The sequence below is a fragment of the Thalassophryne amazonica genome, chromosome 15, assembly GCF_902500255.1.
Source record: "Thalassophryne amazonica chromosome 15, fThaAma1.1, whole genome shotgun sequence".
In the NCBI taxonomy this organism is placed as follows: Eukaryota; Metazoa; Chordata; class Actinopteri; order Batrachoidiformes; family Batrachoididae; genus Thalassophryne; species Thalassophryne amazonica.
Window position 1 is genome coordinate 145,006 of NC_047117.1, and position 16,008 is coordinate 161,013.

Consider the following 16,008-nt stretch of genomic DNA (forward strand, 5'->3'; position numbering starts at 1 on the left):
TGCTGAGGATTGTGCTTTGATGGAACCTTTGTGACCTCACACAGCAGCTGTGACTAAAGGACTGTAGGTGGCGCTGTAGTCTGTAGTATCTTTGAACATGGTGTTGTTGGTTTTATGGATTTTCAGTTTTAAATGGGTTTTTTTCCGTTTTGTTTTTCCTCCTGTCCACCCGGCGGCGCTACAGCGCATCCACACGTTAAAGGCGAATACCAACGAGAAGAAGAAGTCCGGGCAGCAAGATGGCGGCCTGGCTGCGAGCTCCGGGACGGTTCCGGTTCCATTCGACCTCCATCAATTCGTTGTCGGTCCGGTCGGCCCGTTCGGCCTCCGGCGGCACTGACAGGCCGCGGAGCGGCTTCGCGGCCGCCGTGGAGCTTCAGGAGGAGCTGCGGCGCAGCGCCCCCAGCGGTCAGAGGGAGGACTTCGCCCATCTGCTCCGACGGTCCCCGCTGATCCAGATCGGTATGATCAAGGACAAAGTGGCCGTCGGGAGGATTTTCCACGTGGTCCACGACGACCTTTACATCGACTTCGGCGGGAAATTCCACTGCGTTTGTCGGCGTCCGGCGGGAGATGAAAGGCTGCAGCGCGGCAGCAGAGTCCGTTTACGGCTACAGGAAGCGGAAGTCAGCAGTCGCTTCCTGGGCGCCAAAACCGACACCACGCTGCTGGAGGCTCAGGCTGTCCTGCTGGGCCCGCCGGACTGACCCGGAACCACTGGGGTCTCCCGCCGGACTGACCCGGAACCACTGGGTCCTGGCCTGGAACCAGACCTGCTCCATTATTGATCATCGGTTTTTGATTGCAAAAGTCACATGACCAAAGGCTTTTCTTGTTGCTGTCATGACGTCACATTCAAAGGCCTCAAAGTGATTATGTTATTAGAATAACCTGTATCGATCATATTTGTGTAAATAAATAGTTATGTAAAAAATGTCATTACAATATTTATTTATGTTCTCACTCTTCTGTGTGATGATGATGATTTGATTTTGGGGAACTTTGTTCAAAGGTCCAGAAAACAAACCGAGAAGTCTATTTGGAGGATCTGAAGTAGATATTTTGCTGTTTCTGTAAAATATCTTATTAAAGTCACAGTTTAAATAGTGCAGCAGATAACAGAATATTTGCAGAGGAATCCTTCAAATCAAGTTACAAGCACCAAAGTTTGACTGTTTATACCTTTTGGTACATATTTTAGAAAAATAATGTTAGCCATTTGAATTTTCAACAGGGGGCCAAGTAGGGGTCAAAGAACTGCATAGGGGTTAAAAAACAAGTTCCAGTCATATTGAAAGTTATACCACATAAGCCAGTTAGTAGGATTTTAAAAAGGAATAGTTTGCACCATGTGTCATGCTTAGTTATCATGTCACAGGGTAACATATGTCACATGTCAGAGAATCCAATGGACGTCGACATTGTTTGACCTTTACTTTGGAGATCAAACATTCAACACAGAACTATTCCATTTATTGATCCTATTAGTTCAGCCAATAATTTGCACCACGTTTTACCAAAACTGGAGCAACTTTAACTTTTGACCCCTGTACAAACTGAAACTGACCTTTGTCACCATTCTTGCTGTTTTTACCCCAAAACTCCAGAACATTCAATTACAGATAGTCCAAACTATACCGTTTTGGAATCGCTGTCATCAGATATGTAATGTGGTATCACTTTCAATATGATTGGAACTTTTCTTTAATTATTTTGACCCTATGTAATTCTTCCCCTGTTGAAAATTCAAATGGCTAAAGTTATTTTTCTACAATATGTGCCAAAAGGTGGCCAAGTGGTTAATGCGCTTGGTTTCAGTGCAGAAGGTTAGGGTTCAAATCCCACCTCTGCCACATTCCTCCATGTAATGTGGAGTTGCGTCAGGAAGGGCATCCGGCGTAAAACTTGTGCCAAATCAACACGCAGATCCACCTTGGATTTGCTGTGGCGACCCCGAGTGCAAACAAGGGAGCAGCTGAAGAGACTTAATTTTATGTACCAAAATGTAAACAGTCAAATTTTGGTGCTTGTAACCGGATTTGAACGATTCTTAGCCGCTGTAGTAAAAACCATCAGTGAAATCACCTGCTGCCATGTGTGCAGATCCTCCATTTGTAAAAGGATTTTCATCTATTTTTTTCCACGTTACGTTTATACCGTCATTTAAAACCGCTAACTTAAAAAATACATATATTTTATGGCTTTATTTTGACACGAAACGCAACCCTCTCAAAACGGGTGTCCCTAAGGGTAAATCAAACTTACCCCTCTTCTTCTACGGCATTTAATGGCAGCCGGCATCTTTATTGTTGCACTGCTGCCACCTGCCGTATCAGTCCGTTATAGCAGTCCTCCATCCTCTCTGTCCAGCATCTTAAAGGTCAACACTTCACCTCTCACTTGACCTCATGGCTAAAATACTTCCTACAGAAACTTCTTTTGGACCTTACAATTGATTTCCTACAGTTTTTACTCTTTAATCAATTCAAACATGACTAGATATTTTGTAAAATAAAATATTTTGCGGTAAAATTAAAGCACTGTGCTAAATACTGTACAGGTATATATGATTGTTACTATTTATATTAAAAGTGGCTGTGACAGACTGGCGTCCTGTCCTGGGTGACCCTTAACTGGACTAAGTAGTTGAAGGTGTGTGTGTGTGTGTGTGTGTGTGTGTGTGTGTGTGTGTGTGTGTGTGTGTGTGTGTGTGTGTGTGTGTGTATTAAAACTGGGCATTTGAAAGTGCTGCATTCTGGTGATTGTATTTCACAACACTTTATTTAAGACTCAGTTGGTCTGGTTTTGGATTTTGGTATTATGCAGTCTTGATCTGGTGATGGTCTTCTTTAATTTAACTTTTTAAACTATTGCATCAATTTTAAATGACTTATAATGGCAAAAGACTTTTCACTGGCAATAGTTATGTCTTTTATACACAGTCAGAGGACCTTTCTGGTGTGTAGAGGGCTTGAATGTGCTTTGATATGAGCTTCAGCGGCTCATGAAGCTCATCGTTCCTCAGAGCCAAACCGTCCACACCGAGTGACGACACAAAGTAGTTAAAAATAATCCAGGGCCACCGTTCCGTGTCAGCTTTCTGCTCTGTTCTGACCCGTGGGTGAGCCAGAGTCGATCCGAAGGTTTTTGTTTCTACCTGTGGAATATCTTCCATTATTCACCGGAAGTCCAAAGACAAAACGGAAATGCCTCTGTTGTAAAAGTGGGCGGGGCTGAATAAGGTGAATATCTGGTTGTTAAGCGCTGACGTAACGCATCATGTGATAAATCTGTTTCCGGGTCCAAAGACCTGCAAGTTTACAGTTAAAGTTACATCTGTTTGATCCTTTTAAGCATTTACAGTTTAAGTTTAGTTTGTGTTTGCGTTGTGCACAAACCTCCATCCCTCCGTTAACCGCGTTCGTCTGCTTCTATGTTCAGAACACTTAATAAAACTTTTTTCTTTTACTTTACATATTTTATTATGCACAGGTAAAATATACGTCTGTTTGTTAATAAAAAATTATTTATTACAATAAACAGGACGTTAAAGTGCAAACTTCACTTTCTCCCTGAACGACATGAACAGGAAGCGATCGCAGCTCACAGCAACTCCCACTGAAAATAACGGAGAAACAACCTGAGCGTCTGACATTTTTACATAAAACAAACACAGTAACAACATCTAAAAACCCAGTTAATAGATCCAGGAGAGTTTTAGGCACAAAATACAAAGAGTTTTGTGTTACGATGTTAATGCTGTTGTCCGTGTGCAGCCTGATCAGAGCATCTCAGTGCAGTTCTCAGTGTTAATGACAGCGCGCCTTTTTTGTTTGGAGCCAGAAGTTGAAAATTACATGATGCGTTACATCACACTTAACAACCGGATTAGAGAGAACGGCGTCAACTCAGAACACGGCGTCATTTTGGTTCCAACTGCGCTGAACTACTGAATGAACCTTTAATGTTTCCAACATTTTTAAAATCCTTTAACCGCAAACAGAAACACATCCAGGTCCAGGTGCTATCAAAATAATATAAAAATAGTTAAGATATCAAATTTATAAGTTATGATGATTTATTTAATTAATTTAAAGCCTGATTTATGCGTCTGCAGCTCTGTAACTCTGTGTCATACAACGACGTGTGTGACAGTTTTAAAGTTCTCTGTCTCTGGATTTTGCTTTATTCTGGACTAATTTGACCCTCAACAAGTTTTTCTTTCTACAATCATCACCTCCAAATCAAAGGGAAGCTGAACATTTTCCTCTTTTACTGACTTTGTGCTGTAAATGTGATGAGGACTTTTCTGATCCGTTTATCAGCGTGTAAACTGTAAAACTGTTAAAATATGAAGCAGTGAAAGCAGCAAAGTGTCAAATCACAGCCTTTTGCTGCGTCTGATTTAACAGGTTCACGTCAGGCTGCAGGTCCGAGTCTGAACACGGTGTGAAAAAATAAACGGTTGGACTTTTAATAACGTAAATGTCTCCGGTCCCACATGTGAGGGGTTTAATGGAAATACATTGTGATTGGACGAGACATTTTATCAGATGTGAGTGAAAAATCTGTTATATACGATGTTTATTCCATGGAAAACAATACAAAAACTTTAGGACTTTTTTGTCTGGTGACTGTGAATATCTGGTTTATACAATCAATCAATCAATTTTTTCAATCAATTTTTTTATATAGCGCCAAATCACAACAAACAGTTGCCCCAAGGCGCTTTATATTGTAAGGCAAGGCCATACAATAATTATGTAAAACCCCAACGGTCAAAACGACCCCCTGTGAGCAAGCACTTGGCTACAGTGGGAAGGAAAAACTCCCTTTTAACAGGAAGAAACCTCCAGCAGAACCAGGCTCAGGGAGGGGCAGTCTTCTGCTGGGACTGGTTGGGGCTGAGGGAGAGAACCAGGAAAAAGACATGCTGTGGAGGGGAGCAGAGATCGATCACTAATGATTAAATGCAGAGTGGTGCATACAGAGCAAAAGGAGAAAGAAACAGTGCATCAGTGCAACAGTGCATCAGTGCAAAAAGCAGTCCTACATATTTGTTTAATATGCACATTGAATTACATATCCTGATCAAAAATGACTCCAAGATTTCTCACAGTATTACTAGAGGTCAGGGTAATGCCATCCAGAGTAAGGATCTGGTTAGACACCATGTTTCTAAGATTTGTGGGGCCAAGTACAATAACTTCAGTTTTATCTGAGTTTAAAAGCAGGAAATTAGAGGTCATCCATGTCTTTATGTCTGTAAGACAATCCTGCAGTTTAGCTAATTGGTGTGTGTCCTCTGGCTTCATGGATAGATAAAGCTGGGTATCATCTGCGTAACAATGAAAATTTAAGCAATACTGTCTAATAATACTGCCTAAGGGAAACATGTATAAAGTGAATAAAATTGGTCCTAGCATAGAACCTTGTGGAACTCCATAATTAACTTTAGTCTGTGAAGAAGATTCCCCATTTACATGAACAAACTGTAATCTATTAGACAAATATGATTCAAACCACCGCAGCGCAGTGCCTTTAATACCTATGACATTAAAGGCACTGATGACGGTTTAGGTGAGTTTTACTGGACATGGGACTGAACAATAAATTGACCTCTCAAAGCTTTGATGATGAAGTCGCTTCCATCCCACACGCTTTTATTTTACCAAATGTTTCTTCTGTTCAGATCTGAAGTGAATCTGTACATCTTGAAGCCCTTGTTGTGTCTATTTGTGCCTCCAAACGAACAACAACCCGACATTTTCAGAGAATAAATGAATAAAATAGCTGATTTACATACAGACACATTAACAGTCAACACTGTTTTGGAACCAAGATGGCTCCAGGAGTCACGTGACCTGTTTTTGTTTTTTTAAAGCCTCGTCATGTCGCCGCACATTACCAGTGTGGGCCCCACCCAGCACATGACGTCATCACGATTCCGCTTGCTGCTTCATGAGTAAATAGTTTATTCATGTAATTGTTCCAAATGAAAACCTGTGCAGGCACATTTGGGCACGTACACATTTAAATGTTTTTTACTACAGTAGTGTTCAGAATAATAGTAGTGCTATGTGACTAAAAAGATTAATCCAGGTTTTGAGTATATTTCTTATTGTTACATGGGAAACAAGGTACCAGTAGATTCAGTAGATTCTCACAAATCCAACAAGACCAAGCATTCATGATATGCACACTCTTAAGGCTATGAAATTGGGCTATTAGTAAAAAAAGTAGAAAAGGGGGTGTTCACAATAATAGTAGCATCTGCTGTTGATGCTACAAACTCAAAACTATTATGTTCAGACTGCTTTTTAGCAATCCTGTGAATCACTAAACTAGTATTTAGTTGTATAACCACAGTTTTTCATGATTTCTTCACATCTGCGAGGCATTAATTTTGTTGGTTTGGAACCAAGATTTTGCTGGTTTACTAGTGTGCTTGGGGTCATTGTCTTGTTGAAACACCCATTTCAAGGGCATGTCCTCTTCAGCATAAGGCAACATGACCTCTTCAAGTATTTTGACATATCCAAACTGATCCATGATACCTGGTATGTGATATATAGGCCCAACACCATAGTAGGAGAAACATGCCCATATCATGATGCTTGCACCACCATGCTTCACTGTCTTCACTGTGAACTGTGGCTTGAATTCAGAGTTTGGGGGTCGTCTCACAAACTGTCTGCGGCCCTTGGACCCAAAAAGAACAATTTTACTCTCATCAGTCCACAAAATATTCCTCCATTTCTCTTTAGGCCAGTTGATGTGTTCTTTGGTAAATTGTAACCTCTTCTGCACATGTCTTTTATTTAACAGAGGGACTTTGTGGGAGATTCTTGCAAATAAATTAGCTTCACACAGGCGTCTTCTAACTGTCACAGCACTTACAGGTAACTCCAGACTGTCTTTGATCATCCTGGAGCTGATCAGTGGGTGAGCCTTTGCCATTCTGGTTATTCTTCTATCCATTTTGATGGTTGTTTTCCGTTTTCTTCCACGCATCTTTTTTTTTGTTTTTTTGTCCATTTTAAAGCATTGGAGATCATTGGAGATGAACAGCCTATAATTTTTTGCACCTGCGTATAAGTTTTTGTCAAGATTCAGAGCCAGGTATTTAACAAAATAGAACCCAAATGCAAGACAGCCTAAACAGAGGAGGTGACTTCAAAAAAGTTGCCAAGTTTTAATAAACAGTCAATGAGCCCGATATACAAAAATAGGAGTGGGTTAGGCTGCAACAAAAATAGGTCTACATCCAAAAAGGGGTGTGGTATCTAACACATGGCCGGTGAGCGAAAAGATCAGCAAAATAAAGTCTTTATCCCATTAAGGGTGTAATATCAAAACTCAACAGGAGAGTGAAAGGATTCCACAAAAAATAGGCTTTATAAATAGGGGTGAGGTTACAAAAAAAACAGCAAGAGTGAGAAAAGTTATAACTAAAATACAAATAACCCACCATAACATGAGAAGCATCAGCAACAAACAATGGACCAGCCCGGACTAACTCAAAATGTGACCTTAAATAGCCAGCTGATCTAATGAGGCACACCTGTACTGATTACACAACAAGACCATGTACTGACAAAAGGAGAACACCAGAGTGCAGCAAAGAACAGACTTCCATGTGAAAAGAAATATAACACTTGACCCCCAAGTCATAACCTGAATACATCAGAGACAGGAACTGCAAAAATCAAATGAAACCTGAAGGACTGTTAACAAATAAAACAAAGAAATAACTTAACAGACTAAAAAGGGGAACAGACCTGAATAAACACCAAAAAAATAATCCATCACAGATGGCTGCATGACAATTTTCCCCTCTCCAATCAACTTTTTAATCAAACTACGCTGTTCTTCTGAACAATATCTTGAACGTCCCATTTTCCTCAGGCTTTCAAAGAGAAAAGCATGTTCAACAGGTGCTGGCTTCATCCTTAAATAGGGGACACCTGATTCACACCTGTTTGTTCCACAAAATTGATGAACTCACTGACTGAATGCCACACTACTATTATTGTGAACACCCCCTTTTCTACTTTTTTTTTTTTTTTTTTTACTAATAGCCCATAGTAGAGAAGCTTGAATCTTCGACTGGACTGGGTTGCTTGACGCGAGGACGTTTCACTTCAAATCACAGAAGCTTCCTCAGCTAAAATTCTTGCTCTGGTGGTCTGACTTCTGTCTTGACTCTTGTAGAGAAGAATGATCAAGAAGTCACAAAAGCTGGTGTTTTAAACCTAACCAGACCCCTCCTACCGAGAGGCAGACTGCTAAGGCTAGTGACTAAACAATAGCTCTAATTAGCACCTATTGTGCTCTACTTAACACCCTCCTAATGACAGGACAGCTGTCCCTCTCCTGATGGCTCCCTTGATGACTCTCCTGATGACGTGAATGACTCATTACCATGAACAAAAGACCAAAACTGCTTTGACCTGAGTGCCCCATTGTAAACAGGGGATAAAGCGTGTCTCAGACCCCCTCCCCGGTTAAGGCTGGGTTTCAAACGTTTCACATAGAATGCCTCCTTGACCCCTCTCTCAAACCATTTCTTCTCTCTGGCTAAGATTTTAACTTCCTTGTCCTCAAACGTGTGGTTAGTGTCTTTAAGGTGGAGATGAACTGCAGACTGAGGTCCACTGGCGCCCTCTCTGTGGTGCTGGTATAGCCTTTTGTGTAAAGGTTGCTTAGTCTCACCTATGTAGTGTTCGTTACAGTTTTCCTGACATCTGATAGAATACACTACATTGCTCTGTTTGTAACTAGGGATCCTGTCCTTAGGGTGAACTATCTGTATCTATAACCTATCTGACTTCTGTCCCAGAAAACAAAGAGACCAGATAGACAGGAGACTGAGACAAGAAGAAGAGGAGTGTCTCTCCCTTATTTAGCAGGAGTAAGGGAAAAACTACAGAGGATCTTCAGACAGCACAAAATCCCAGTTTACTTTAAACCGGTTAACAAATTAGTTCACCCTAAGGACAGGATCCCTAGTTACAAACAGAGCAATGTAGTGTATTCTATCAGATGTCAGGAAAACTGTAACGAACACTACATAGGTGAGACTAAGCAGCCGTTACACAAAAGGCTATACCAGCACTGCAGAGAGGGCGCCAGTGGACCTCAGTCTGCAGTTCATCTCCACCCTCAGGAGAGCATTAGCATGACTAAAACCTTTCAGCTTCTGGGGGGCTCCGCCCTCCCTGACACCCACCTTTTTAAGCATTTTCCTTATTTTGCCTTTCAGCTTCTGGAGGGGCTCTGCTCCCATAACCCCCACCTTTTTAAGCATTTTTTTTTTTCTTTTCAGCTGACCCCTTAATTACAGCCCTCTTAACCCCCTGCCACTTTAAGCATTTTTTTTATGTAGATGTAAATTAATATTCAAAGTTTTCAGCTAGTTGACAGTAGGGCTGTACAATATGGTCAAATGATCATATCTCAATATTTTCATATCAATATGATATACGATATGACTATGATTTGACACAAAGTGCAGCAACAGTGAAAATTAAACAAAACAGTAATAATAACACACTCATTTTGCACTCATCATAAGGTTAGGATACTGAGCCCTCCAAAAGTATTGGAACACTTTGTTTATGCCATTTTAAATACAAGAAATATAAAGAATAAAAATTTCTAAAATGATCTTCCTCAAACTCAAACTGAAAGCAAATCTCTAAAACTTGATAAAACCTGTAAATAATAATAATATTATGGGCACTAACACACCCCCATACCATCACAGATGCTAGCTTTTGAACTTTGCACTGGTAACAATCTGGATGGTCTTTTTCCTCTTTTGTCCAGAGGACACAACGTCCATGATTTCCAAAAACAATTTGAAATGTGGACTCATCAGACCACAGCACACTTTTCCACTTTGTGTCTGTCCATTTCAAATGAGCTCGGGCCCAGAGAAGGCGGCGGCGTTTCTGGATGTTGTTGATGTTTGGCTTTCACTTTGCATGGTAGAGTTTTAACTTGCACTTGTAGATGTAGTGACGAACTGTGTTAACTGACAATGGTTTTCTGAAGTGTTCCTGAGCCCACGAGGTAAGATCCTTTACACAGTGATGTCGGTTTTTAATGCAGTGGAGTCTGAGGGATCAAAGGTCATGGGCATTCAATGTTGGTTTTCAGCCTTGCTGCTTATGTGTAGAAAATTCTCCAGATTCTCTGAATCTTCTGATTATATTATTGACTGTAGATGATGGAATCCTTAAATTCCTTGCAACTGAAATTGAGAAACATTGTTCCTAAATTGTTAGACTATTTTTTCATGTAGTTGTTCACCAAGTGGTGATCCTCACCCCATCTTTGCTGGTGAACGGCTGAACCTTTTGGGGTTGCTCCTTTTATACCCAATCATTACACTCACCTGTTTCCAATTAATCTGTTCACCTGTGGAATGTTCCAAACAGGTGTTCTTTGAGCATTCATTAACTTTCCCAGTCTTTTGTTGCCATAGTCCCAGCTTTTTTGAAACCTGTTGCAGGCATCCATTTCAAAATGAGCAAATATTTGCACAAAAACAATAAAGTTTATCAGTTTGAACATTAAATATCTTGTCTTTGTGGTGTATTCAATTGAATATAGGTTGAAGAGGATTTGAAAATCATTGTATTCTGTTTTTATTTACATTTTACACAACGTCCCAACTTCATTGGAATTGGGGTTGTACTTCATTTACGTCATTTATTCTACTTCATCTGTAGCTCATATTTTGTTAAATTCCTTTTCTTACAATGATCATTCCAGACAGGGAGGGGAATCCCAGCTCCCAGGGCCTATTTAAATACATTTGCATATTTAAATCGGGGCATGGAAGGGGAGGAGTTTGGTACTTATGCATGTGATCAATTTCACGTTCAGTGGGATGTACAAACAGAATGTGCTTGGAACCATGTGTACGCACACTTTGATACATCTGGATATTATTGTGCCACAGCAGACCCAAGGTGGATCTACATATTGATTTGGCACAGGTTTTACACCGGATGCCCTTACTGATGCAACTCCACATTACATGGATAAGGGGCTGGGATGGGTTTTGAACGAGGAACCTTCCAGACTGAAACAAGCGCACTAAGCACTTGGACACTACTGCTGCCTGTTACTGAACCTTTATGATGTCACAAAATAAACAGCTACCAGAAGATCACAAAAACAGTCAGACATTCAAAATAGGTTTATGAAACCATTTTCTGAGCTCTTTCACTGTTAATATTTTATTTCTTGATTCTAGATTCTGGGTTTTGGTTCTCACTGTATTTGGAAGAGGGAAAGGGCCCCAGCACCGAGCCTTGGGGTACCCCTGTAGAGAGGCAGTGACATATTAAGTGAGCGCACAGACTGGACCCAAAGCAGCATGTGGCGCTGAACCGTATCTTGTATGGCGATGATGTCACACCACATGATGGTCGTTGGTTGAGATGTTTGCGAGATCTTGCTCCAAACAGACACAATCCAGCAGTGGACAAAAAGCTTGCATGTTACATTTGGAACCGGACAGTTCTGGAGTGGGCTGGACTTTAGTTCTGGCACCTAGTGAGTTCCAAATGTTTAACACACCTGAGTGAGGATTCTGAGCTGACATCCTGTTGCTACCTACATGCTGGACAAGGACACGCCCACGTTTCACCTGGATGGACCAGTTGTTTGGTTTCCTGGTGTGGTGGACATGCAGACTGGACTTGACCGCTAATGAGTTTCAGTTTCAGTTTTTTATATGGATACTTAACAGTGCTGGTTTGAACAAGTGGAACTGAACGCCTCATCCTGGTGCGACCTTCATGGTTCAATGTTCACCTCATAACTCAGCCTAAAAAAGTCATCTGAAAATGACTGACGACAACAACAACTTTATGCTTTGATGCTGTCCTGACATCACAAACACACAAACAAACAATGAGGGAAAATATCTTTAAAGGGCTATTACAGAGGTACAATTAAATATAAGATACGAATAAACATTCAATAATTCAAGTCTGAATAAACATGCTTTAGTGCTAAGAGGTTAGCGTGTTAGCACGGTGTGGGAGTGTTTGAGGATTGTTCGATAGACGTCTTCCTGTTGTAGACACGTGGACTTTCCGTTAACCACACATGGTCAAACACAGCCACTGTGAACAAAGAAGACATGACAGATGAAGCTCCGCCCCTTTGTTTCTCAGCAGGTTTTTAGTGACAGTCTGATTCAGCACAGCACCGACCAATCAGAGCCTTTGGGTTTGTGACCTTCCAGGGTCCAGACTCTGGGCTGTGATGTCAGTGAAAGAACCTTAAAGCATTTTTCTGAAATATTTCTCATCTCTCTCTACTGTGCTCAGACCACGCCCACATTCAACTTCAAAACACTTTGATCTAGTGAATCATAACATTCTACTGTCAAAGTTGCAATCCTTTAATTTTTCAAGCATGCCATAAAATGGATAGCATCCTATTTATCAAACAGAAAACAACCCAACATGGTCAATGGAATTAAATGTACTTACTTAGATTGTGCACTAGGAGTCCCCCAAGGATCCATCTTGGGGCCCATCCTATTTTCATTATTTATTAATGACCTGCCGAATGTTTGTGAGGGTGTGGACATACAACTATACGCTGATGATGTGGTAATCTACACAAGTGTGAAATCACCTGAGACAGCAGCTCAAATTCTTTCGTCAGCCCTAACTTATATTCAAAACTGACCTAACATATCGTGTCTTCAGTTAAACACACAGAAAACTGCCTGTATGTATTTTTAAAAAAAGGCTTCCAACACTGAGCGCTTCAATGTGCAATTTGGAGATGATCCACTGCAGTTAGTCAAAGAGTTTAAATATTTGGGAGTGTTTTCTTCAGAAATCATGTTAAAATGATAACTAAAATAATCAAATACTATAATGTGTCTAACTTCAGCCAAATAAGGAGCTCGATGACACATCAGGCTGCTGTGATGTTCTTTGCACTGTTTGATCTTTTCTCATGTAGGTTACTGAATAAAACCAGCTGGTCTCTGACCGTTGTGACGATTCTAAAACCAATCGAGAGGCTTTACAAAAGAGCTCTGAAAACTTTAGATAAAAGACCGTCTTCAAATCACCACTGTAAAATCCTAACAAAGTATAACCGATTTAGCTTTGAAAATCTTATAAAAGGGTGATTCTTAGACTACGGGCACTTATTATGTCCTTTGATCATATTGTATGAAAAACAGAAAAAAGGGGAAATTTCACACTTTTATAGTTATCTTTACAATGAAAGTGTGTTAAGAAATTTGTTCTAGTAGTCTATGATGACTTTTTCACCTTTTTTCAGCATCATTATATGCAAATATTGCCGTTTTGTGCTTGTCCCACACCCAGACTTTTGATCTTCAATGATAAAAATGAATGGTAAAGAAACATTTTTTCTAATGTTTTAAAATATCTCTGAATAAAATATCAGTAAAATAATCAAAACATAATTGGGGTATTCAATGTCATACAACTGTTGTGATTTTTTTTTTAAACAAAATGTAGTTGTCCCACACTATTGCCGTAATTTCCACCACAACACTGTAATGTCCCTTTAAACAGTTTGTATGAAAGATTGTTTGGGTAGTTTCTATGGAGATAAACAGTGACATCAGAGCACATGTATATAGCGCCAAATCACAGCAAACAGTTGCCCCAAGGCGCTTTATATTGTAAGGCAATGGTGTGGTGGAAATTACATTTACAAGGCCAATAGTGCCTGTAGTTAAAGAATCACCCAAAAATGCTTGTCTAATATATGGAACCTTACACGGGTCGGCTCCTCCACCTCTTACAAATTATATTAAATATAGAACGACTGGTCCAAGGGTCACCAGGGCCGTGAGTAGAGGGGACTGTGAGAAAAACAGCTTTTACACAAAATGTTCTGTCTTACAAAGGCGGTGTCCAATGAAACGGTCTGCTAACTACAGTGAGGGAAGCTCCAAACTTTAAAACTTTCAAAAGTCACCTAAAGGAGGAGCTCAGGTCAAGTAAAAAAATGTGAACATCATGAATTCAATGGTAGAAACTAAGAAAAACTTTAGGGAAATGTGCAATGTACTACAGCACTTTATAAGTTATTGTTTTAAAAATGTACAAATGCATGAAATTAGATTTGTAAATTAACTTATTCAAATTGTATTGTAATTGTAGGGATTTTGTATTTTTTTTTAGGTCTTGTGCCGTCCTTTGAGTTTGTGTCAGAGAACCGCTTGTCCTTTCTAGTTCTGCTCGGTTCTTTTTTGTGCTCGTCTCCTGTCTCTTGTCTTGTCTTGTTGCTGTAGTAGTTAGTGTCCCCTGTGTACTGTAGTTTGTTGTATTGTACGTTTCTGTGATGTTCGTGTGCTTTTATTGTTAATTGGTTGTTAATTTTTACATCAGCCTGTCAGAGACTACAGATGGAAATTAGCGTACGGCTAATATCTGACATATTTACATATTCATGTGTTCATTAATATGTACTGTCCCTTTTAAATAAATGCATTTGTTTATGTGTGACAGGGCTTTGGACGTGTCCCCAAATACACCAATATGGACAGTACTGGTGACTGGCTGAACACACGTGTGAGTCCAGCAGGTAAAGAGGAAAGTATGCAGAAGCAGACTCACTCACTGACTCACCGACTCACTCACTGACTCACCGACTCACTCACTGACTCACCGACTCACTCACTGACTCACCGACTCACTCACTGACTCGCTCACAGACTCACTGATTCACTGACTCACTCACTCACAAATTATTAACTGAGTAACTGAATGAATTAATGACTCACTGGATTTGGGACTGACTGACTGAGGTGCTGAGTTAATTGTGTGCTTCCTGCTAAATTGATGAGGAGCTTTAGCATAAGTAGCATAATAACAAGTACCCATTCACATCTATTTTGGGACATTAACAGCTAGATGATATCTATATTTGTCTCTCGTGATTTAGCTAGCTGCTAAACATCAACTGTACCTCTGCAATGTTCATCTCGACAGTTCCTGTCCCGTCGCGGTCCAGCTCACAGAAGGCCTCTGGCAGGACAAGATAATGAACATTATTCACTCATCCAAAAATAATGAACAGAGGAGGAGGAGGTCTGTTTGCCTGTGACTGACAGCTTGGTTTGCGGCGTGGAGACAATGGCTGTGTCCCCATTCAGGGGCCGCATCCTTCTGAGGGCTGTGTCCCCATTCAGGGGCCGCATCCTTCTGAGCGCTGTGTCCCCATTCAGGGGCCGCATCCTTCTGAGGGCTGTGTCCCCATTCAGGGGCCGCATCCTTCTGAGCGCTGTGTCCCCATTCAGGGGCCGCATCCTTCTGAGCGCTGTGTCCCCATTCAGGGGCCGCATCCTTCTGAGGGCTGTGTCCCCATTCAGGGGCCGCATCCTTCTGAGGGCTGTGTCCCCATTCAGGGGCCGCATCCTTCTGAGGGCTGTGTCCCCATTCAGGGGCCGCATCCTTCTGAGGGCTGTGTCCCCATTCAGGGGCCGCATCCTTCTGAGGGCTGTGTCCCCATTCAGGGGCCGCATCCTTCTGAGCGCTGTGTCCCCATTCAGGGGCCGCATCCTTCTGAGCGCTGTGTCCCCATTCAGGGGCCGCATCCTTCTGAGCGCTGTGTCCCCATTCAGGGGCCGCATCCTTCTGAGCGCTGTGTCCCCATTCAGGGGCCGCATCCTTCTGAGGGCTGTGTCCCCATTCAGGGGCCGCATCCTTCTGAGGGCTGTGTCCCCATTCAGGGGCCGCATCCTTCTGAGGGCTGTGTCCCGACTCAGGGTCCGTGTCTGACTAACATCTTGAGTCTTCACGCAAACACAGTGGAGTCCAGAACAAACTCTTTTGCAATGAGACGATCCCGCCCACAGAGTGTTTTGCTGTTGCATCATTACTTTGTCCTGCCCCTACATCCTGTTGCCTGGCAACCTTGACAGGTCTACACGCTGAGCTACCGTAGTGGGTGTAACCCATAGTAGAGTCATTTTTCAGAACTTAG

The 16,008-nt window shown here is 41.4% G+C and overlaps 2 protein-coding genes across 3 annotated transcripts in view; one reads left to right on the forward strand and one right to left on the reverse strand.

The window, feature by feature from the left end:
- The first annotated feature begins 196 nt into the window (after positions 1 to 196).
- Positions 197 to 903, forward strand: mrps28 (mitochondrial ribosomal protein S28). The gene has a single exon (XM_034187990.1). The coding sequence runs from the start codon at positions 240 to 242 to the stop codon at positions 705 to 707; it is 468 nt and encodes a 155-aa protein (XP_034043881.1). The 5' UTR covers positions 197 to 239; the 3' UTR covers positions 708 to 903.
- Positions 904 to 11,938: 11,035 nt separating this feature from the next.
- The window catches only part of LOC117526950 (calpain-1 catalytic subunit-like), a 53,950-nt gene continuing 49,880 nt past the window's right edge, over positions 11,939 to 16,008 (reverse strand). Inside the window, exons 20-21 of one of the 2 annotated variants that reach the window (XM_034189075.1) lie at positions 14,992 to 15,050; positions 11,983 to 12,146 (exon numbers count right to left, since the gene is read on the reverse strand). In XM_034189075.1, coding sequence (XP_034044966.1) covers positions 12,120 to 12,146; positions 14,992 to 15,050 — 86 coding nt within the window. In that variant the 3' untranslated portion in view covers positions 11,983 to 12,119. Of the gene's footprint in view, positions 12,147 to 14,991; positions 15,051 to 16,008 lie in introns of both variants that reach the window. The other variant, XM_034189074.1, reaches the window with a different exon arrangement.

Excerpts from the sequence above, each read along its gene's own strand:
- mrps28 (XM_034187990.1), top strand. The coding sequence starts at position 240 with ATGGCGGCCTGGCTGCGAGCTCCGGGACGGTTCCGGTTCCATTCGACC.